The following is a 24,115-nucleotide window of genomic DNA, read 5'->3' on the forward strand; positions in this document are numbered from 1 at the left end:
AAAAAAAATGTAACAATAATTATGAGATATACAAAATTTATTGCCGTTGAATAGGGACCATATCCAAAAATATCAAAATTTTTTATTGAACATGTGTTTCACTACAACAATTTAAGTACAAGTACCACAGTTTAGCACGCCGGGCTGCGGCCGCCGATGTTCCAGGCTGGCTTGCGTCGTCGTCATTCTCAGAGTGAAAGTCCTATGAAAAGACCACATCCTCAGGCTCGCTGCAGCTCGATCCATATATAAGGCCAGCTGCAAACACAGTGGAATCGCTAGATCTGCAATTTTTCGAAGCGCGCCTATGGTATACTACAATAGGGCAGTGTGTCATCCAGAGGAAAAAACGTGCCTCTTTCTGCAATGACAGCCGGGAGTAGTGGAGCACGCCGGTCTACTGCAGTGCCATATGTCGCTGCAGCCTGGCGTTGTTGCTGGCAAGAGGAAAAATAACGGTGCAACACTGAGCCTCCGGCATTAGCAGCTATGGTTGTTGCGCAGGACATGCATGTATGTGGGGAGTTCGCCGATTGCTTGCTGTGGTTTTTCCTGCGGTGTTCGCACATCCCTTATCCATCCGCGTGCGTGCGTTCATGCGTGTGTGTGTGTGTGTGTAAATGCCGTGGCTTGTGCCGTGGTTTGTGCCGTGGCTTGTGTCTGTTGTGCTCCAAGAACGATTGGCTGCTCATTATAGGTATGCAGTGCGATCATGAAAACTGAATGGTCTTGCCTTAGGGGCTTTTCATGATCACTGGGCAATTTTTTCCCGAAGTGTGCAACCGTGAAGTTTGCAAAATGAGAGTTTTTCTGTGCACCGTTGTCGATGACACTGTGCTAATCCTACAGTTCGAGTGTCGGTGTTCGCGCACCATCGCGCACCCCCAAAACTAATCGCATCTCCACCTCCCAGCGAGACGGCATAAGCAACGCTTGGTGTTTTTGCTGGGCACCAAATTTTTTCAGTGTAGCGGGCCTCTTCAATCTTGCTTCAAAAGTATGCCTACAAACATAGTAGGAGCACCAATTGAAGCGTAGGCTCTCACTTTACACCAAATTTGAGCAGACTCCTTACAACTCTTATTGTTTATAAGCAATGAATGATGTACGTATTTGCTTTCTCTCATCTCATATAAATTACAAAGATGGAATGATAGATCATAACTATGCTTCAGATTGGTTTTAGGTTCTTAGAGCTTGTAGGGTATAGAATGGCAAAGGTTTTGCTTGAAGTACTCACAATTGTTCATTGTTACATTAAGTGGACATAAATTAGTCGGCATATAAAGCCAAACATTGCCAATCATCTGATATTGTGATCGAATAATGTATTAATGATGATGTTAAGCACAGTTGTAAATTTATTTGAGCACAACGTAAAGTTGTAAGTTTGCTTGTAGGTTGGCTTTCTAACTGCAGTGGTACTTCAAGCATGACACGCAAAGCGCACCCACATATCATTACTATAAATGTCAGCGTTCCTGTGTACTCCAATTTCACAGTGAACACTGGACCCAAACAGGCACCTTTGAAACTTCTTATTGACCATCTTTTTTAATGCGAAGGCTAACTACTAGTTGTGGCTTCTGTGCATAGGATAGGTTAGTTTTATGTTTATGGTGCCTCTTTTTTTTTCATTAAGGTGTTGGTTTTGGTGCACACTGATAAGCATGTTTCATTGCCATGTCACCTGTTGTTCCAGTAAACATGCTGGTAGATTTAACTGCAAGGAACAGATAAAAAGTGGGATTTCTGTCATTGTCTTTCAGCAATCGCTGAAACTGGCCTTGCAATTTCATGCTTAACTTGTAGGTCAAAGGTCGTCGTGGCTTGTACCAGGAGTATTCTGAACTAAAAGCAAAAAGTCCGGAGGGCACGTTTGTCACTGCAAGGTAAGCAGCATTTCTCTTTCTTTGTTTGGCAGGTGGGGCAGCCTGCTGGCAGCCGATGCAGTAGACAAAGAAACAAGCCTCACTTCAATTTAAAAATTCTCCTACTCCTCATTGCTGCACCCTGATGTTGCTTACTATTGATTTTCTAAGTTGTTCTGTTCGATAAGACCCCTATTCATCTCGGTTTTCGCACTTGGTGTGGCACTGTTCAACATGGCAAACAGGACAGATGACAAGACAAAGGAGATACTAGCAGGACAGGCGCGCTGTTTCTACATCACTTCTTGTCATCTGCACTGTTCGCCATGTCGAACGTAAACCAACTATCCCATCTGAGAACTCCCGTGTAATACTGTGATTCATTTCCACCTGTGGTGCTACATGATTAACCCTTTGAAGGTCAATGGTGTAAATATACGGCGCCACGAACGGAGCCCAAAATGGTCGATGCCATATACTTATGGTGCCGTCTGTATGTTTAAAAAGCGCGCCAATTTCCTGACTCTTTCTTTTCTGTCATGTGCTGCCTATATGTGGGAATACAGGGAATTTTTTTTTGCGCGCCTCCCTCTCTTGGTTTTCGTTGCATGGTTTGTTTTAGCGCTAGTTTGCTCCTACGCGTCTATATACTACCGCTCGCTTATTGGCATGCACACGGGTGGGTGGCGGTTTGGGTTTTGTTCCGTGGGCGGTTTCGGCTTCTTGCGCTTGCAAAACTGACGGCTATCTCGTTACTAATCGCTCAAAGGGCAACCGCTTGTTTCTCGCTCGTTTAGTGCTCAAGGGGGTGCACATAGGAAGGATGCCACCATGCATGCGTTTCCGTTGCTTTTCTTCTTTTTTTTTCGGAGACTCGCGAAAACTGATTGCCTCTGGTTGGTGATAAGATGAAGATTAGTGGAAATTTTTCACACATTTTGCTTTTTTGACGGGCACACAACCACACAATTTTCTTGAGTGTGCGCACCTATGCAGTTCGATTACGCTATGGATGTACATATTAGTGTAAGAGCAGGAACATTTGAATCTTGCGAAATATTCTCGTGTGCGCATTTTCAAAGCCTTGAACTAAACAATGCATCAAATTTTCAATTCTTATAAGTTTATTTCCTTTTTTATTGGTATTCATGGATGAAGAGTACATATATACCAACACAAAATATTTTTTCTCACTTAATGGTCACTCAAGAAAAATTACGGTGAATTTTTTTCGAAATAAGTCCCTAAGAAGAGTTGGAATCTGCAATGAAAAAAATCGACCCTGGGCGGTCGCATATGGCGAAAAAAATCAACCCTCAAAGGGTTAAAGGGACCCTGCAACGCTTCTTGAACATGGTAAATAAATCTCTTTAGTTGCCCGACAATGTTGGCATGAGCATCTGAACCAAATATTATCCCTGTACAAGCAACAGGAAGCCTACAATTTCGCTCAGGAGACCACTTGCTCTTTCTCTGAAGTTCCTGAAATCGCTTCTTCATTTTGTGTTCATTCTTTACTCAATTCTCGATGGCAATAGCACAGCTATAGGCCATGGTATTTATCAAATTCAAAACAGTAAGTCTGACAAGATCAGAAACTTAGAAACGTCATAGCTGATAAGGTGATAGTGCACCACCTGTTATAGCGGTGAATGCCACAGACATGTCACCCTCACCACACAAGGCACATTCTGATATTTATATATACGGGGGTTGATCCAGAAATAAGGTTTTCAAAGAGCTCCAGCCACACAGGCAGGTGCGAGGTGAAATCCGGCAACACTGCTGCGCATGGCTCTTCCCCCACTCTCGATCCCCCCCAGCCACGCTTTGCTGCGCCGCACATTTTCGGCTCAGCAGCCGTCCGATATGGAGGTTTCCATTGTTGATTTCACCAAGTGCGAGATTCGTCCCGTAATTCGCTTTTTGCACGCCAAAGGGACTCCACCCGTGGATATTCATCGTAAGTTGACAGATGTGTATGGCGACAAGTGTATGTCCGTTCAACACGTTCGAAAGTGGTGCAGGGAGCTTAGTGCCGGTCAGAAGGAAGTCCACGATGAAGAACGGAGTAGAAGACTGTCAGTTTCGGAGGCAGTTATTGAGATGGTTCAATGCGAAGTGCTTCAAAACAGGAGGATCACTTTCCGTGAACTTGTTGCGCAGATTCCTGGGAGTTCTTAAGGTACAGTAGAAAGAGCTTTGACTGAAAAATTGGGGTATCACGAGTGTTGTGCTCGATGGGTACCGCGGCTATTGACATCAAACCACAAGGAGAAACGCCTTGACTGTGCTCGCCAGTTTCTTCAAAAGTGTCAAGAAGTTAAGTAAGGATTGTTGGACTCCACTGTTACGGGAGACGAAACGTGCGTGTTTCATTTCACTCCAGAAATGAAACAAAAATCTAAACAGTGGCATCACCCAGAGTCACCAGTTGCAAAGAAGCTCAAACAAACTCCTTCTGCTGGCAAAGTCATGGCCAGCGTTTTTTGGGATCGCAAGGGGATACTGCTGATCGATTTCATGGAACGTGGGACAACAGTCAACGCAAACAGTTAATGTGCAACAGTAAGAAAACTCAGGCGAGCTATCCAGAACTGCTGGTGAGGATGACTGCCAGCCGGTGTAACGCTGCTTCACGAGAACGCCCAACCTCATGTCTCCCGTCAAACCGAGAAACTTTTGTCAAACTTTGGGTGGAGTGTCATGCCCCACCCACCGTACAGTCCAGACATCACGACTAGTGATTATCACTTGCTCCCCAAGTTAAAGAAACATTTGAGTGGCCAATGCTTCCAGAGCGACAATGAAGTCAAACAAGAGGTGAAACGCTTTCTCAACAGCTTGGCGGTGGAGTTCTACGACATTGGGATGCAGAAATTGGAGCACCGTCTACAAAAATGCTTAGAAAAAGATGAACAAGAAGAAAGGGGGCTAACCGAGGGGCCCGATTTTTATTAGTAAGAAGCCAACAAACACTGACACCAAGAACAACATAGGGTAAATTACTTGTGCTTAATAAATGAACTAAAGAAATGATAAATTAATGGAAATGAAAGTGGATACAAAAAAACAACTTGCCGCAGGGGGGGAGCAATCCCACAACCTTCGCAACCTTCATTCAGAAAAAGATGGCAATTATGTAGAAAAATAGAGCAAAGTTTCATCTTTCCAATGAAGTAAATTTCTATGAGAATAAACAATGTTATCTATTTATAAAATTGATGGGAACCTTATTTCTGGATCAACCCTCGTATATATATATATATATATAAATAGGAAAGATTCATGAGGCAGATTTTCTTCAATGCTGTACACATTACACGCCTCTAATGAAAGGTGTTTCAGAGTTTCTTTAACTGGAAGCGTGATCTGCTCCTCAGTGGTGTGAGCATGAACTGCTGTTTAGAGTCATACTGCAGTGGAACCCCGCTGAAGTTGAAGTTGAGCACCAGGACATCTAATAACTTCACTGGCAGCCACTCGGACTGTTTCTGAAGTGCTGTGGCGGTTTGCGCCGTTTCTCATGGTCACATTTTCCCAGCTGGTACGTTGCTTTTTTTTTTTTTTTTTTCTCGGTCCCTTTAAAAACTTATCAGAGGGGTTCTACTGTACTTGTGAAACTATGGCATGTTCTTTTGTTTGTGCACACCTGTGTTTTGTTTGTGTTTCCCTCAGCATGTAAAGTGTCAAGTAAATAAAGTGCCTTTCTTTCCCCATTCTTTCTGTCCACAGAGTGAAACCAAACCAGTGCAAAAACAGGTACACGGATGTGCTCTGTTTCGACCACAGCAGAGTGGTTCTGTCCATGAGGAATGAAGATGACTGCAGCACATACATCAACGCCAACTTTGTAGATGGTTACCATCAAAAAAATGCTTTCATATCAACACAAGGTAGGGAGCTTAGTGCTGTATTGTTGCTTGTTAAGCTGTTAGCCAATCAAGGGTGACATTCCTACTTTCTACTTCAACAAGCTACAAAATTCGTGTTCCCAGTCTCAGAAACGAGACCAGGGATTAGCAACTACATGCTGTGTATAATGTGTAAAAACTAAGAGAAGATGACTGCTCAGTAATTATTTTCAAAGCATGTAATTACTCTAGACACTTCAAACTTTCACAGTGCCCGTTACTCATACAGTGGCCACAATTTTCTCAAAATATGAAATCTCTGCTATTTATGGTCCTTTACAGAAAGAAGAAAAACTTTTTATTGTTTCGTATAATGCTTCTAAATGGAAAAAAAACGAGGGCTTAACAATTTTCATTTAAACTCTAATTGACACCGACATTGCAAAAGTTGCCTGCCTATTTCCCCTAACAATCCCAATGTTTCCTCAAGAGATAGTCTCTGCGAGTTATTTAGTTTTTTCATAAAACTGTGAGAACTGGCATATAGAGTTTTTGGGTGCTTCTAGTCACCATTAACAGCTTCGCTGTAATAAAAATCACATAGTGACCGCACTGGGGAACATCACTGAGTCAGAAACAAAATGAGCCACTGCTTCAAAGTAATTCGAAAATAAAAAAACGAAGAGCATAAGACATTGATGACGATTTAATTCATAAGCAAGAAGTTTGGACAACTTAAAGTACAGCTCTAGCCCCACTTCCTGTAAAAGGACCGTATACACTGTGTGCACTATTTGGACAAGATGTAATGAGCTCTGAAAGGGTTTATTATATGTCCTCTGAAGCCGTGCCAAAACTTCTTGTTGTCCACCTAATCGCCATCTACAATATCTGTCGAAGCAGGGGTTTTCCAAACCGCACCAGTGTCTTGCACATTCATTGTAAACACAGGGCAACGGAGACAGCTGAGGCACGCAATGGACATGTCACCATGTGATCACGCATGGTGGCACCTATGGAGTTGCTATGAAAAGGGGTCTATACAGAGACATAAGTGCATATGCGGCCCATGCCCCCTATGTTGGGTGTTGTCTGTAGTGGGTGCAAAGGCTGGGCAAGCCGAGAAGGCTGGTGGCTTCAGGTGCCCTCTCTTCTCACGTGTCTAGTGTGGCAAGCCGCATAATGTCAAGTTTTGGAGATGTCTTGAAGCCAGAGGCAGTACGAAGCGATCGCTCCCTGTGGTCATCGAGTGAGATCAAGTTTTCCTGTGTACCATGCTTGTTAATTTAATTACTAAGTGAATGTTAACTTCAATTTAAACAACTGCTAAAACTACGAACCTCACTTCGTGTAGTTGTCATTGCATTGCTACCACTATCAATGTTTCACGTTTCGGGTGAAACTACAGCTCTAGTTTTCCTCAGAGAGGTGGAATCTTCGCATCTTTTTGCACTTTTATGTTTAACTGGTGAGTGCCATCCATGGCGGCTGTGGGCACTAAGCGCAGCCATCCATGGCATCTTAAGATTTGCAGTACTCTGTGACGCTCCATATGCAAATCTTGAATGTTATGAGCCGCACAGATGCATTGCCAATGCAGTGCAATGCCATCTGTAATTGCACGTGCTGGTGCTCTTAATTGTGCAATTACTGCCCAATCTTCTTGTAATCATTTATAAGTGCTTACTGACACGGTATTATCCACCAGGAATATTCTGGTAATGCGTGAAATTACTTTTCCTACTGAAACTTTAATCTCTTGATTTGAAAATTTGTGATTTAAGTTTTTCATTGCAAGACTGCAAGTACAACTTCGTTATACCAGAGTTTCACTGTAATTGGCAGATCATACTTCTCAAATTGCAAAATAGGCCAATCTTTGTCTAATTGGAAGCTCGGAGATCCAGAAAGGACAGACAGTGGTTTGTTTATCAGTTAAAACAAAAATAAAGAAAAGTAGACATTGCATTCAAAAGTTGGCAAGCACTCAACGTGCTAAGTATTGGGAACTTGCCTGTAGCACTTCATTGAGCAGAATCTTTGGTTTGTTACGCTTCAGTCACGTGCATCATGGGAACTCCAATGGTGACAGCAGTTATATTCTCTGCTCTTATTAACTTCATCAGTACTTGCAAGTGGGGAGTTTTTCAATTTGGCTGTACAGTTGAACCTTGTAACAGCATTCATAGGGCATGCAAATACGAAAACATTGTAGCAGAACCTTGTTGTCGCGAATGCAACTTTAGAGAGAGAGGAGAATAGCAGGCCAAAGATGAGACCTCGTTTTGAAGAACTGAACAATTTTAATTTCTAAGTGACTGGCATTGACTGTTCCTTTGTTGTCTGACAGCAGCACTATGACCGTTTCTTGCAAGCACTCTGTTACTGATTTGCAACTTTGTCATGTGTGTGTCGTTAAGTTGGTTATGTCAGACATATAAAAAACTAATAGTACAGGTAGCAAAGGACTAGGGTGGGACACCTTGCCCTGCACATCATCTTTTACAACAGCATGATTTGTTGTCGCATATGCGTTTTATGTTATATTACCTTCCAATTTTTCGCATGCTACACTAAGAGAATCTTGTAATGTACACAGATTCAGTGAGCAGTTATATGGCATTTTAGGGCATCGTGCATGAACTCTCATCTTGACAGCGATCTGCTCTGCAGTGCATGCAGATCTGGTTACCTGAAATAACAGGCTGCAGGCTGTGGCTATGGCATGAGTAGGATGCAGTAGGAGTAGTAGTATGAGTAGGAGCAGTAGGATGACAGTAAGGAGCAGTAGGATGACAGTCAGCAGATAAGAAAGGATGTGAATGTGGTTTGATTTCTATGGTAGCTGCATTCCACAGAATGATGCAGCAGCATGTTTTGATTTCAAAGCTGAGTACATTAGGACCTTGTTAGACCTGTGAAAAATTCGAAGCGATAACGGCACCAACTTCTATGAGCAGGTGCTTGTCATGGCTGCGGTATGGCTAGCAAAGCCTCAGGCCACAGCTGGCACTGGGACTTGGTTCTCTTTGTGATAACTTGCACTAAGATGCTGTATGCATTCTGGTTGGGAAGTCCCAATGGCAGGTATCTTTTTGGAATTCTTCGTCTTCTGATTTCATGTGAAAATTTAGTTTTGCCTAGTGACAACTGGGACGATATTCTTGGGCAATCACTTTCGGAGATAGTTTAAGTGAGGTTTCGTGAGAATGGACATTAGACGCATCTGCATGAGGGTCGGGCAAACACTCTCGTTGGCTCTCATGGGCTGAGTCTTGTGAAATTTCGCGAAAATGAAACTATCGCTTAAAGTTATTACCTGAGAACACCACCCCTGAGCTAGTGTGGAAAGGCCAACGAAAATTACCTTGCTATCACGGGGGTTGCATATACACTGAAAGCCATTAGGTGTAAGTCATGAATACTTTGTAGCATTAATTGTAGCAGGATTCAACTGCAGAACTTTACTTATTTGTTGTTATTATTGATTGTTGCATGTTTTCATTTCTTCCCCATTCCCATGAGTTACAATAGCGAGGCCACCCACTGGAGGTTGCTCAGTGGCTAAAGTATTCTGCTGCTGAGCGCGAGGTTGCAGACTCGATTCTCAGCCACTGTGGCTGAATGTCGATGGAGTTGAAATGCAGAGGTGCTCTTGTGCTTAGATTTAGGTGTGCATTAAAAAGAACTCCAGATGGCCAAAATAATTCGGAGCTCTCTACTATAGCCCTTGTGTTGCTTTAAGATATTAAAACTCATAAATAAATAAATAAATAAATAAATAATTCAATCAATAGCAAGGCCTGCTTGCTTTCTGTTCATCCAGGACCTTTGCCAAAGACATACACAGACTTCTGGCGAATGATCTGGGAGCAGCGCTGTGCAGTAATTGTCATGACGACACGAACCTTTGAAAGAGGGCGGGGCAAGTGCGGCCAGTACTGGCCACCTGGGGAGCCTGGTGCCTCCATAGAGCTTGAAGACCTGTTCAAGATCACCGTCTTGGCCAAGGACTCCAAGCCAGATTATGTTGAAACACAGCTGGAACTGTTCAACTGCGAGGCAAGTGCCTTAAATATTTGTACGGCCGTAACTGTTGAGGTATGTAATGTAATTTCTGGCATTTCAAAGGTTGGGGGGGAGAGGGGGGGGGTAGAGTCTGTAGAAATGAAAACGCTGCTTGTTTCTAGACAGGCAGAATTTGATCTATAGTGTGTGGTGTATGAGCTGTCATACCTTTTTCCAAATTGTTGCTTTCTTCAAAGATGCATAACTATAGTTATAACAGTACAAATGTTGCAGTCTCTGCGCATTGCAATATAGATGAACTAAGCTTTGGTGTTTAGTTTTCTCTTATCTCTACTGATAGATTTGTTGGTGCTTGGTTTTTGTGTTCTTTTAAGAAATAAGACATGGGTGTTGCTTTTTAACTGTTGCCCTCACTGATGTTCTTTTTTTCTTGAGGCTTGTCATTCTCCAAGTCTTACATGGGTCTATGAGTGGTAGGCTTCTGCCATTTTTATGTGGTTGCGTAAAATTCGAGTTGAGCTTCTGTTTCCTTTGTTGCATTCTCACACTGACACAGATCCAAGAGTCCCGCTCTGTGAGTCACCTGCAGTTTACAAGTTGGCCAGATTACGGTGTGCCTGATTCAGCCTTGGCCATGCTTGCCTTTCGAGGAGTGGTCCGTGAGAAGCAGGCACAGGCAGTGGCTTCTATGGAGCCCAAGTGGGATGGGCATCCACTAGGGCCACCTATCGTAGTCCATTGCAGCGCTGGAATTGGCCGTACTGGTACGTCATTTTTCAGTCACATTTACATGTTTTAGAGAGCAACTGCAGTGATTTTTCAGGGTCAGCTGATGCCAATAAAATTTGCTGAATATGTTCCTCAGCACACTTCTGTCATTTCTTCAAAACAGCAGGTTTGATAGGTGTGGTGATTTCTTGCAAATGAATTTTATTAATTTTCTCGAACCACCTGCCTGGCCTTCTCCTCAGCTACTGGCCACATTGTGTTATGATGTGAATGGTGGCATACACAAAGCATGCTGGGAATTAATGGCAGATGACAGTGTCAAGGAGTTGGCAATCGTGAGCTATAGTGTTTGTCATGAGAAGTTGCTGTCTGGAGAAGTTGCATTCTGTGTGGACGGGCAAGTGATAGGTGGCAAGTGGTATTGCATTGTTGGCTGCAAAACTTCAGCCCTCGCCAGCCGCGCACTCAATTTGAGCCAATGAGAAACTCGTTCAGCCAAGGTTAGGCATTGCACAGTCGCTGAGTTCATGCATCTGCTACCAGCGGACCTGACCTGATAAGCCATTAGGATGAAGATAACTGCTTTTATAGTTGAGATTTGACTACAGATTTCAAATTAGTCGTTCTTCATTTCATACAATGCACACACAAAGTGTGAGAAGCGGTGACACGGTGCACTAGCAACATCGTTCTCGAACACTGCCAGTCGCGCTTACCAGCACCTCTCTAAATTAAATGTGACTTCGTACAAGGGTATACAATCGACTTCCATTAATTCGACCCTGATGGGACTGACGAAATTCCTTGAATTATCTAGCAGGTCAAGTTTAACAGGATGCAGAAAGAATGGCAAAACACACCGTTGATTTATTTGACAGTATTTGCCCGAATCAAATGCACGGCCACTTTCAAGGTGCCCAAAGTAGAAAACTGATGTAGAAATGACATTAAAGCTTCCAAACAAGGTGGAAATCTAATGCATTTCCGATTTTTTGTAATGGCAGCCAGTTTAAAAAAAAAAAACAATCCGAGAACACTGAAACATTTCTTATGAGTTGTGAATTCAAAAGCATTAATGCCCACTTGAACGCTGCTGAGCGGTCATTCGAGTTATGAACTCCTCGTGGGCAAGCGAGCATATTGAGAAGCTTGGCCAATGACTCCAGATAGCACAAAGACGGTGCAGTTCAATTCGTGACATCATGCTACCTTGCCCCACTGCCATAGTATCAAACGAGGATGCTCCAGAGTAAACCGCAGTGATTGTGATGTTACTGCTGTCATCACACTGGGCTTGGCAGGGAAAATTTCGGTCTAAGTAGCATAATGTCGTAAAGCAGAGTGCAAAGGCCTGCTCTGGAAGGCGCTGGTTTAGCCCAGTGGGTAATAAACTCAGCTTCTGAGCGTGGGGTCATACGTTCGAAACTCATTACTGCCAACATTCTTTAGAGTGCATCTCCTAGGCCCCCATTCCTGTGGCGAGCGTCGGCGTAACCGAGTGAACGAGCACAGCGAAGGATGAAAAAGCAAACGCAGAGTGCAGCGGTGGATGAAAGCCGGCAATAGCGAAGAAAGTGCGAGGAGGATGCAGTGGAACCATGAGGCAGAAAGTGGAGGAGGGGGTATGGCGAAAGCGTGAGAAAAAAATGGTAGTGCCATGCAAAATGGGCTCTGCGGTGACAATGGCTACGAGATGGCGTCAGAGTAGCGTGCGTCGTCTAGGAGGTCTGTCTGCGGCGGCTGCTGTAAATAGCGCCCACACGTCACCCGCGCACTGCCTCTCGCGATCTCCTGATTAACGACGCAGTTATGCCACACTTTGCTCCATTTACAATGTGCCACACAAGACAGATTGTCCGTGCCAGCCAATATATCACAAAATGAAAACTTGTAAAGCTGCGCTCAAATTTCACATTAGGAAGTATCGTAATTGTTGGTGAATTTTTTCTTTCGAATTTACTGTTTTTTTTTATATAAATAATTTCTTTATAGTGATTACCGAGGCGAAGTTAGAATGCAGGCTAGAGCTTGCACAAACAAGGAACACGTGGATAATACAGTCTTGCGAGAGCCAGGGTGATGTGGCGTCGCAGCGATGCCTTCTCCCCTCACGCAACACCTGGCGCGCTAGCGCAGCAGCAGGTGTGCCCTTTCAACCGCACTGTGCCATCGAGTCGCGCATTTGACGTGGCGTTGAAGCCAATGGGAATATAGGTGTTGTTTCGCTTATTGCCGGCTTTATTGCTCAATGGGCCATTTGATGCTTTCGCATAAAGAACGCTTCAACGCGCGATTTTTAAAGTCGGCTTCGCCGCTTTACAACCGCGCTATGCTGTAAAGCATAGAAAAGCCACGAAAGCGGTTTTAGTTTTGTATCTGTTTTCATCGCACAGACAATTTTATACCGACTTTCCTTCCTTGGAAAACAAATGGCGAGCATTAAACTTGGGTAAATACTGTAATCAGACACTGTGAGCTATCATTATTGCTTGGAAATCTTCCTAGGGTGAGCTGAAAATACATAGGCATTTTTGACAGGAGATGACGTGTGTTCAATGCATTCACTGTTCCCTAAGCTCCGCTGAGACAGCCGCTGCCACTAAAGAGGTTATTATTGGGGTCACCATAGGGGTCAGGTGCGTGCTGACCGGTCAAGTTTGAATTATCCAGCAAATGCCAATTTTAGGATCAAAATAATGGGACGTTTAGGCCCATAGAAATGCATGGACGCTGTCCGAGACCTTTGGTCAGAATGAAATTAACCGAAAAAAATCTTAATTAACTGAATTCGAATTAATGGAAGCCTTCTGTAGTTATACATGTGTTTCTGACTCATTATTTAACTTCCGAGATGCACTGTTTGCCTGTTATAAATGATGAACAAACATTGGCCCCTTCGACACATTAGCGTAAGCAACCGCCTCATTCAGCTGCCAATGGTGTCAGTACTGGCATTGGTGTTTCCACGAGATAACTATGTGTTCTCTAAATGAGCAATCATACATGCAAAGTCTTAATCTATATCTACCTTACAAGAATTGTTTGCGTGAAAACAGTACGAAGAATTATAAGTAGGCAGTATGACAGTCTCCTGGTCGCTGTTCTCAAAGGTGTTGGGTTGCTCATAGCAGCATGACTCAGAGTGATGCAATGGTGCTTACATGCATAAAATAGGTGTCTTGCTTTGTTCTGGCATTATTTAATGTCAGAATCATATGGCCACTTGCATTATATTTCAAGCAAACAAGTGGTTACTGTACCTCCTGATGTAAATAAATGCACAGGTTGGTGCTTTGTACTGTTGGTGTGGCTTTTCCGGAAAACTTGAGCTCTATAAATCAGCACACAGTTGCAGAAAGCAGCACTTCAAGACATTTTATGGTGATTATGCAAAGCGCTTTCTTGAGAAGGGGCAAGACATAGGCTTGTGCGAAAATTCATAATTCCAATATTCGAACAAATTTTATGTTATTCGATATGTTATGTGGCTCGAATTTCGCTATCTGAAGTTTTCTAAGTATTCAAAACAAATATACATACTTTTCTTGCATATAAGCCGCACCCGCAGTTATGGCAGCATGAAAAGAAAGAAAATGCGCTTGTATAACTCACGGAAATAATGGCATACCATGCAGAAATCTTTCTTAAAAATAGTCTCCCTTCGCAAATGTTATATGTTCTGCCAGTGGTTCCTTCTGCACCTCTTTGGCAACGCTGATCGCAGAGAACTTTGCCCTAAAGGTGGTTTCACAGCAGCACTGACTGCGCTGCCATGAAACTGCACCTTGAGGCTAAATTAAAACTACCATGAAGCCACACTTCAAGTTGAAATTTGAATGTAAGCTGAACCTCAATTTGACTATTAAATTACAAAAAAAAACAATCTTAATGTATGTTTATGTGCAAAAATATGGTAATTATAAAGAAATTCAAAATTGTTTGTTTTTAATTCTTTAGGCCCTCAAAAAGCAGTACAGTTTTCTGAGAGCTGTATGGCCGCTGTGAATAGATTTTTGCAGACACGGCACTAAACCATAATTTTCATGGCCGACACAAGCGAAACAGTACTGATTAGACCTAGCAGCCAAGGCAGGTGCGGTGATGGACGACAAACAGTCACAGGAGGTTCATCAATGATCGAGCTCCAGATAATGCTTGTGGGGTAGACTGAGAACTGCAAAAGTGGCGAGTGTGCCTACTACCTTCGTCTGTTCTCTTACAGAACAGGTTAAGCTTACAAATAGATGAAAAGCATGAAGCTGGATTTGAGACGGCAGAAGCAGCCGGCGTCGCACAGTCAAGGTCGCATTTCACAGCATCATACAATGGGCGAACACAAAACGCTCTCCTGCCCCAAACCGGCCACCACAATATTTTAAGTAGGCTGAAGCATACCAGGGAGCAAGAACCTGTAAAGAAATTTTTGGGGCTGCTGGAGTTGCACGAAATGCTTAACTCGCATTCTTTCACAAAAAATATCTGAATATCTGAATATGTTCACTTTGAAGATAAATTGATTACAGAGATTTTCACAATGTAATGAGCCAAATTTTTTTAGATTTGTCAACATCTGGCTCTTGCATTAAAATTTTCTGCAACACCCATAACAACTTTAACTATTTGCTTTGTAATTATTCCACACTAATTACTATTTGCTTCGACATAGAACAAAAAAAATTGATATTTGCACAAGCATAGTAGGACACCTAAAATAGCAAGCAGCATGTTTCGAACCAGTGGCTAGCGTTACCCTTGGTCTTCATGTTGCGGCGTGATGTGCTGCACTGGGCACTTGCTCTCATGGCGGTGGGTCGAATGCAAATGGTGGTTCATGGCTATTGAATTCATCAGAATCAGAGCTGTCACTGTTCGACAACTCAGAAGAGCTGGCGGAGCTGACATTGTCGCCCAAAGACATTGTGACATTCGTCAGGCGCGGTCACAAGTCGGCTAAGCGTCTGCTCTTTGCCACTTCAGTTCTCGGCGCTTGTGGGACCAGCATGCCTTGTGCGTGCTTCACTGGTGCGCCACAGTTTACGCCACATGAATGAGTTTGCTCGACTGCTCGCCCAAATTTTGTTATAATTTCTGCACTTCTTTTGCTTAAAATTTTCTAATATGCAGAGAAATTCTACTGTTGAGCACGTGACAGGAGTGTCTCAGGAACATAAGATTGCCATTACCAGAAATGGTAAAAAAAATGCTGGAGTTCTTTAAAGCGCAGCTTTTGTTGCAGAGTAAAACAGGTTCTGACATTGTGGTAGTGAGGTGGAGAGCAGGAGAGTTATGTGTAACATAGGCTGCAGTGCCAATTGATTGGTTGCGTCAGTGGTGACGTCATTCTTGTTGTGGCAGATGTGCGGCTGCATGCATTCAAGGCAGGACCCGTAGTACCGGCAATTTGGGCTGGCACATTGTACTTGGATAACCCTACAAAGGTGGCTCCATATACTAGAGTGGCCCATCAATCAGAGAAGAAGTATGCAGCATGCATACTTCTTCAGCATGCATGCAGTATGTATGCAGCAAGTGGCAGCCAAGACAGTTAGACTAGAGAAGCTTGTCTGTCTTGGCTGCCTCCACAGAGCTGGTTTATTGCTGCACTTTTCTCCTCTATTTGCAAAGACCACATGGCACTCTCGTGAACTGGTTCAGAAAGTGCAGCCAACTTGAGACCTTGTTTTTCATTGAAATCCATGATGATTGAATAAACACTGGATCACTGGTATAAAAAGAAAATGCTGGATTGCGAGGTGTGAGAGACGGCCAGGGCTAGTTACGCAAATAAATAAAAGTACTATATGCAGGCCCTCCTCATAGTTTCTTGTATGGACCTTCCTTGAACTATGTTGTTCATCTGAATTTAAGTCGCTGTTTGCGACTCATGCAGCTCTTCAAGCTGTGCAGATTGACACTGTTAACCGTTGTTTGGGTGCGTTTCTGATGACCACAGTTGTTCACATTGCGGGTTTTGCCGTTACTGCCCCGTTCATGCTGCAAGGCTTCACCCAGACTGTTCTGTGTGCAGGAACATTCATTACTTTGGACATTTGCATCAAGCAGCTGGAGGAAGAGGGGAGAGTGGACGTTCGTTCCACAGTGGAACGAATTCGTGCCCAGCGTGCGTTTAGCATTCAGATGCCTGACCAATACGTCTTCTGCCACCTTGCACTGCTCGAGTTTGCGCTACTCCGTGGGCTGCTTCAAGATGTAGCGTTGGATGGCTTCGACGATGACGACGACCGTGACGGCTCGGACTCAGAGTGATTATTTCCATGTGCTGTTCTCCTGTAAAACTGATATCTTTTAATTCTCCTGTTGCAAACTTGTGGCTGCTTTCATGAGGTCACGACTGGCACTGATTCTTCGAAACATTTCCCTTTTAACTAAGTTCAGTTGAGGCCTGTGAATGTCCAAGATAACTAATGGCATACCTATAATTAACTCTTAAGTGATTTTGTGATCTGCCGAGATAGGCGTGTAGGCTTTCTGTTTTGTGCAGACCAATTGAACGAGTTTTATTTTCATTCAGTAGCTGGAATGCTTGCTGAACACTTCAAGAATGCTAATCTGAGATGGTAACTTGTGGCACAACTTTTAAAGTAGTATACTAGGGACAGCATATAAAGCATGCTTAGTGGGGAGGAGTTTCATAGTACTCTTTTTGCCTCTTAGCCCTTCCCCCAATTTGCTTTCTGCGTTGGGCGAGCTGGGCAGGCATTGTTAAATAACAATGTATTCGACTAAGGTGCCTTAAAGTATGTGCACCGCTTTTATTATTAAGAACTATTTAACAATTGTGCGAGATTTGAGCAGTAATGTATTCATGCTAATGCTGTGAACGCTGCACTGAGGCTTTATTGGAATACGCTGGTCATAATCCACACCTCATGCATGCATCAGGGGTCACTTTTGAGTTTTGCCACATTTGTGCAACACCCTTTATACTTCCTGAACCAGCAGCACAAATCTAGAACACTGTTGTGTGTTTTAAAAGCATGTGTAGTCCACTCGATTACATTGGATTGCACTAATTAGCAGTGCTGAAGATAAACGCATATAACAGTGGCTACTTTCTCCAAAGATGTGTGGGCAGCGATTGATAAGTTCAAGAAGTTATTTTTTCACTGTTAGTATAGTGCTAAGCTCTTTGATACCTAACTGCAACAGCAGGCATGTGATGCCCAGAATGTCATATAAAAGCTTTCATGTTGTCTTTATGTTCACCACATTGTACTGTCCTTTGTGTATTATTCTTAGCTCTCAACACCGTTTCAATTTTGGATTTAGCTGCATTATTGTTTGCTCTTTACCGAGAACGAAATGGTGGGTAATAGAAAAAAACTGGCAAAATATACTCATGTATACCAGAGTGCCATGTTCTTACTTTATTTCTTTAAGTATGTGCTCTCTAACTTGTAAGTATTGTGACCTGAAATAGACCTTTGTTTTTTCTTTATCATTTCCTCTTGAGAACTGAGCCATGGTCATTTTTATGTGCAGTCATTGTGAATACATGCCGAATGCGCAGTTATGATATGAGAAAGGCATAGCAGCTTAATTCACCAAAAACAAGGGTGGTGATCAATGGCACGTAAGAATGTTTTGTGAAACCGAGCAAGAAATTATCCCAGCATCATAGTCACGGTTTTATGTGTTCCTTCGAAAGGGCAGTGCAACAGTTTCTCGAACACTAAGAAATGTTCCCAACCTTTGCCAATATATAATATAAGGCAAATATATCGCATTATAGCCCGCTTGCTCTGTCCTGCGGCTTTGAAAACCTACACTTTTTTTTTTCCTACCCTCTATAATGTTAGCGATTAGGTTCTATGGGATACAGCGGCCGCCCGTAGATGCCACCCATGGGGCACACACATGCACACCCTTTCAGATTTTTTTGAAAACAGGGAAACAGTGGTTAGTAACATATCGCGCCCATCTTGTTGTTACTTTTGGTTGTTTGAGGGTTTACCAGAAACAAGCACACCCTGGAAAGAGAAAGAAAGGAAGGAGCAACAGGACAGGGTATTGCTTTTGGTGCTTCCCCAGCTAAGAGGAACCAATGAGCTCAGGGAAAAATGGGAAAAGTGAACATTGTGCTCTTTATATCTCTGTTGATATTAAGTCCTTTTCAAAAATATCTTCAGGAATGTAATTCTTGAAAGGTGTCGCACTCATTTCCAGAAAAGATGTTCAGGTCGCTTTGGAATGTCTGACTTTGTAAGTGAAGATATGCTCTTTTTTTTTTTCACATAAGCATGAAAAAGAGACATTTTTGTTTATGAATTATGAATTCCAAACTAAGTTACGAGCAAGCTCTGGGGTAGTACCGTGTAGATTCATGTAAGGGCCACACTCCGAACTTGGCAGCCCAAATTTTGGAGAAAAGAATTTCCAATGGAGAAGCAATCGCATTCAATGCCCCGACGCCACATGCGCACATCGGTGAAGTTTCGCCTGCTGTGTACTTCCACTTGCTGCTACTAGATGGCGAGAGCTGCAGGTTGACCTGCGATGCAATGGTGCATCCGGGGATCTGGGGTGTGCACAAGTCATTGGCTGTGCTGGCACCATTTTAAGCAAAAGGGTCGGTCCTGTGTTAACGGCTACACCTCGTCAAAATTGTAAAAAAAAAAAAAGTACGGCCGTTACAAGATTCTATACAGTATTCTCGTGTGATCACTTTCAAAAATAATTCCACCTTTTGCAAGGTTTTACGAAACTAGCACCAGGCAAGTTCAGCGTTGACGGGCCACAGCATCCTCACAATTTCCAACTGTGCTAAGACAGCATGCCGGGAATGCAAACACTGTCGCTTGTAGACACCGACACTTCCAGTGCTAGTCTTGTGAAATCTTGCAAGACCGAAAGTATCTCCGAAGGTGATCGCCTGAGAGTACTGCCCCTGGCTTCTGGGGTTACACTAATGAAATGCCTATTGAAAGCTAAAGGCGAATAGCAAGTTCGTACTAGCATGAGTTAAATTTAACTGAAACCACATGGAACATATTTCTTGTGACATCCATTTTTGCCATTTTTCTTGTGATGATTCTAGTACGTTAAAATGGCATTCAGAGCACAGCAGAATGTGACTGAACAACTTCAAACAAAAGAAACCAAGTATAGTAAGCACATGTTTTTAAAGGGACAGACAACTGCTCAGAACATGAATCGAGAGAACCCCCGCCGATGGAATGATTCCCTACTGTAGCGGCTAAAACGGACCATGTTTTTCTCATTAAACGTGGATTTATATTTTAATTCATCACTAAAGGTTGCGAAAAATGACCTTTGGTGCCCCATGCTACAAAAGCATGAAGCTGTTTAAGAGGTCCACCACGTGACTGTCTACTAGTGTACACGGTTCCTGGTCTTTTTATAAGTATTGAAATGCTGTATACTTTTTATTACCTTAAGTTTTTCCTGACATACAACGTGCAGATAAGCCTTTGTTTGTAGTGAGCAGAAAAGGGGCTCTGTCTTCGCCTTCGTTTTCTATGAGTTGGCTTGGCTCGTCTGTCAATAGAACAACGCCGACTGGGCCCAGCCAGCCATTACGTAGACGTTTACTTGGGGAAAAACAAACTACAGATATAAGAAATGTCTGTACAACAATGCAAACTAATTGCACCAGCTTTCTATTTTGAAAAGTGATTGAAAAGGTCGAAATGGTAGGTGCTAACCCTATTTACTACGCTCACTCTTATGGAAGCAGAAGGATGGGCAGCTTTCACAATTTGTGAGGCGGGTTATCAACATCGCTCTCACTTCTCAGCATTGCTGGAGGAGGAACTCTTACTTTTTTAGAGGCTGCTCTGATTGAAAAATTATACTTACTGTGTATCCACGTGCTTTTAGAAATAACTGCTGAATACGTAAACGCTACCAAGAGTAAGCTTCGTGTTACGCCATAAAAAATTAGGTCCTTAAAGATCAGTTGTCAGCCCCTTTAAGGTATAAATAGTGATAGCACAAATACAAGGAAGTGCTTATTAAACACCTTTAGATCTCCATATCTTACAATATAGTGTGCTGTAAGACGAATGCTACCAATTTCACTGTAATGTCCATGTTATGAGAGATTCACAATCTGCTCAAATAACCTAAGTATTCTTGTGAACCTGCTGGGAATGTGCAGAAATGTCTTGAGTGAATTTTGCAAAAGATCCACTGTCTGTTACAAGCATGTTTTTCCAGTGAATGGGCCAAATAGTTACTAAGCAACAAAGCTACTAAAGTGCCAGCACTAGTGTTGAATGTTGGGTGTCAACATGTCGATTTTACACTTTGTACTTAAGGCACTTCATTTTATTTATTATACTACAAGGGTCCCATGAGGGACATTACATGAAGGGTGGGTACATGGGGATATAACTTAATTACAGTAAAGATTGGTGAATAAATGTCAAATGAATACAAGTGAGTTAGTGAATACAAGGTATGATAAGTAAAATAATAATGGCACTTAGCAGTATATGCGATAATCCTGTGGATTAACCTCAATGTGTGTGAGGGCAGATTTGAATTCTGCAGGGTCGGTGATCGTAACGATATGGCTGGGAAGGCAATTCCAGTCGTGCACAGTATGAATAAAAATGACTCATGAAACGTTGAGGTGTGGGCACATGGAGGGACGACGACGTTTGGATGGGTGTTGTGTGACATGCGATGGACGGGAACGATGGGTTCATTTTTAGGCGGCAAACAATGAAAGCACTTGGGATAAAGATTTAGTTGAGAATTTCTACGACGCTGAGCCAGGGTGGCTAAATTAAGTTGTGATTTTAGTGCTGCGATGCTAGATTTGTAAGAATAGTCACTCAAGATGAATCTAGTAGCTTGGTTCTGGACTGCTTCAAGTGCTTTAATTAGGTTTAATTGGAAAGGGTCATATATTGCACTTGCATAATCTAGTTTTGGACGGACTAGTCTGTTGTATGCCAAGAGTTTAACAGAGGAAGGTGCAAGGGTGAGATTGCGACAGATGTAGCCCAAGACACGATTTGCAGAATCAGTAACTTGATTAACATGATTGGACTAAATTAAGTAATGGGAGATGTGAATACCAAGGTATTTGAATGAGTCACTGAGAATTATAGGACAGTTGTTAATGGTGTATTCAGGAGTTGAAAAGTTGCGATGCGGTGAAATTAAATTAGTACAGCTTTATTTAGTTGAGAATCTTGGCTGAAATGCATTTCACATAATTGCATATTCAGGTAGAATGGTAGCCATGTATGGTTTTTTTTACAGCATAAGGTGAATACATTGACACTGAGCTAGGCCATGCCGAAGATACACTAGAAATATGTTTCATGTGGTTGTCACTCCACTTTGCACTTCCAAATTTCTACTTTGTTTCCTTACTATGTCATTATGTGTGACCTTCAAGAAAAAAGAAGAAAGAAACCTACAGACAAGACTCGGCATCAAGTTGATTGTACTTGCGACACTTTTGACAGCACTATTTGGTTATGCTTGCCCACTGCTGTCAAACATCCATCTTCTCACCCCTATGTTCTATATGTCAAAGTTTTTCACCGGAAGCTACCTCCATTTGACTGCAGTCACTATACTGTTCTACACAGACCAGAAAGGAAATGAGTAGAATTGCTTTTTTTTTTTAATCAGAATTTGCTGCAAGGTGTAATGAGACAAATGAAATTGCCAAAAATTGTGCAGCTCTGCTGCATTGTGCAGGAGCTGTAGCAGTGTCTTTGAAGAATTGTCCATTGACCAACATGGTGCCCCTTTCAAGTGATAGACAGAATTTTGATTACTGAAAGCCTGTCCCAAAGAAAAGCACATCACAACAAAATTTAAATTTTTTTGCATTGCTAACATTGCTTCTTTATAAATGCCGATTTGTTTGTTTTATTGCAGTTATAGCTACTGCAAGACAAGCTCTACAAAACTGCAATCTTATATTTGCAATCGTAGTAGGTTTGCGAATATCAGTTTTCATTTCATTTTGATTCCAAACAAGGCTGGCTCGTGCAGCTGCTGCTAATGATGTGGCACTCACTCTCTCTCGCTTAAGAGGGCTCTGAACCATCCCTCGGGCTTGGTGAAATAACATAGAAATAACACGTAGCACATGCTGCTGCGAACATCTCAGCCAAGTTTTGCTGTCGTATGCAGTGCGTAGAGCTCGCAAGTGGATTGCGAAGTCACCTTTCTCACGACTGCTCTCCTTTCAATAGAAGGCCTTGTCCTCACTCTTTTATGGACACTTTATTTCGTCATTCCCTTAGACAACTGCTGTTGGCTGAAAGCTGACATCAAGCTGCTGTCAGCTACATGGTGTAAATGCCGCGGCTGCGACAGGTTGCCGCCACAAGTCCACTGGCTAAGCACACTGCACTGAGGACAACCATGTTTGGCTTATGTATAGTGCTTCATAGGCACCAAAGGCGGAAGTCGTGGCATCTACATTGACATCCAAAATGAAATTTAAACTGCGTGCCACAGTGACAATTAGAAGGCGGAGCATTGTAGGCACGCCCCACTGCGCCGTAGCCTTCGCTCTGCAAGGCATTGAAGAAGGAATGGGTGCACAGCAGAGGCCATGTTTGACTGCCAATAACTCCGCTACTGCTGAATGCACTGAAGTACTTTTTGAGGCAAAGTGTTTCTGAAATAGCCTATTTTCACTTCAGATGCTTTCTCTCCACTTCAATAAGAAGTGGTTCAGGGCCCCTTTAAGTCATTGCACTTGCCTGGCTTCAGAAGACATTTGCAGTGCTGCTTGGGTCAAGAAAAAAAAAGTGATTCTTTGATGCAGTGCAGTGATCACGTTAGCTAATTGTGGTTTTGCATTAGCTAACAACATGATCACAGCACTGCATCAAAGAATCACTTTCTTTTTCTTTGATGCAGTGCTGTGATCATGTTGTTAGCTAGTTGTGATTTTGCATGGTGCTGCTAAATGCAGCAGAGAACCAGTCTGGCAATGGTCTGGCACTTAATACATTACTGTACCAAGTGCAAGCAGGCCAGGATTAAGCATAAAACAGGATAAAAACGAACTAGACATTTGCCCAGCAAGATTCATCCACTGATGCCAAGGCCCTTGGGGCTAGGGCGTATTAGCGGCTTGTTACGCCAGAAATGCAAGTAACAGTTTCAAGTGTAATCATACACTAGAGCTGGTCTCTGGCCTGCCTTGTAAACTTCCTTCTTACATACTATGTTGCATGAAGCCCATGTCATAAAATTGATCAACGGTAGTCGAACAAGAAATGTCTCTGGAGCCTTGGCCCTCATGAAAACAAAACATTGGCTTGACAGACATCCCTTGTTCAACAATTGCTGATAATTTCAAGTTTATGTTTTAATGTGAACCTCAGTCTTATTGAATGTCATAAAACAAGAGGATCATGGTTACGAGTGCTTCCTCCTCGCTGTCTCCTTATAGCAACGCTTATTATTGTAGTTGTGCATGGTTGCATAGTGAAATCAAGAACTCACATTTTTTTCCTAGCAAGGCGAAGATAAAAAGGCTCCTTGTGCACATATTTAGTGAATGAAAAGGCCCTTATTTGCCTAGACACTGACAAACTCGCCTTTTCAGCAAAAAGGCCTGCAGTAGCAAGGTTTAGACCGAGCCAGTAATTCTTGCTACCCTGC

General features: G+C 42.8%; 1 protein-coding gene across 3 annotated transcripts in view; it reads left to right on the forward strand.

The window, feature by feature from the left end:
* The window catches only part of Ptpmeg2 (Protein tyrosine phosphatase Meg2), a 64,380-nt gene extending 46,671 nt beyond the window's left edge, over nt 1–17,709 (forward strand). For all 3 annotated transcript variants that reach the window (XM_075681049.1, XM_075681051.1, XM_075681050.1), the window contains 5 exons: nt 1,813–1,892; nt 5,607–5,767; nt 9,552–9,787; nt 10,311–10,518; nt 16,512–17,709. In XM_075681049.1, the coding sequence (XP_075537164.1) occupies nt 1,813–1,892; nt 5,607–5,767; nt 9,552–9,787; nt 10,311–10,518; nt 16,512–16,750 (924 nt within the window). In that variant the 3' untranslated portion in view covers nt 16,751–17,709. The remainder of the gene's footprint in view (nt 1–1,812; nt 1,893–5,606; nt 5,768–9,551; nt 9,788–10,310; nt 10,519–16,511) is intronic.
* The last annotated feature ends 6,406 nt before the right edge of the window (nt 17,710–24,115 follow it).

The sequence above is a fragment of the Dermacentor variabilis genome, chromosome 2 (assembly GCF_050947875.1).
Source record: "Dermacentor variabilis isolate Ectoservices chromosome 2, ASM5094787v1, whole genome shotgun sequence".
Lineage (NCBI taxonomy): Eukaryota > Metazoa > Arthropoda > Arachnida > Ixodida > Ixodidae > Dermacentor > Dermacentor variabilis.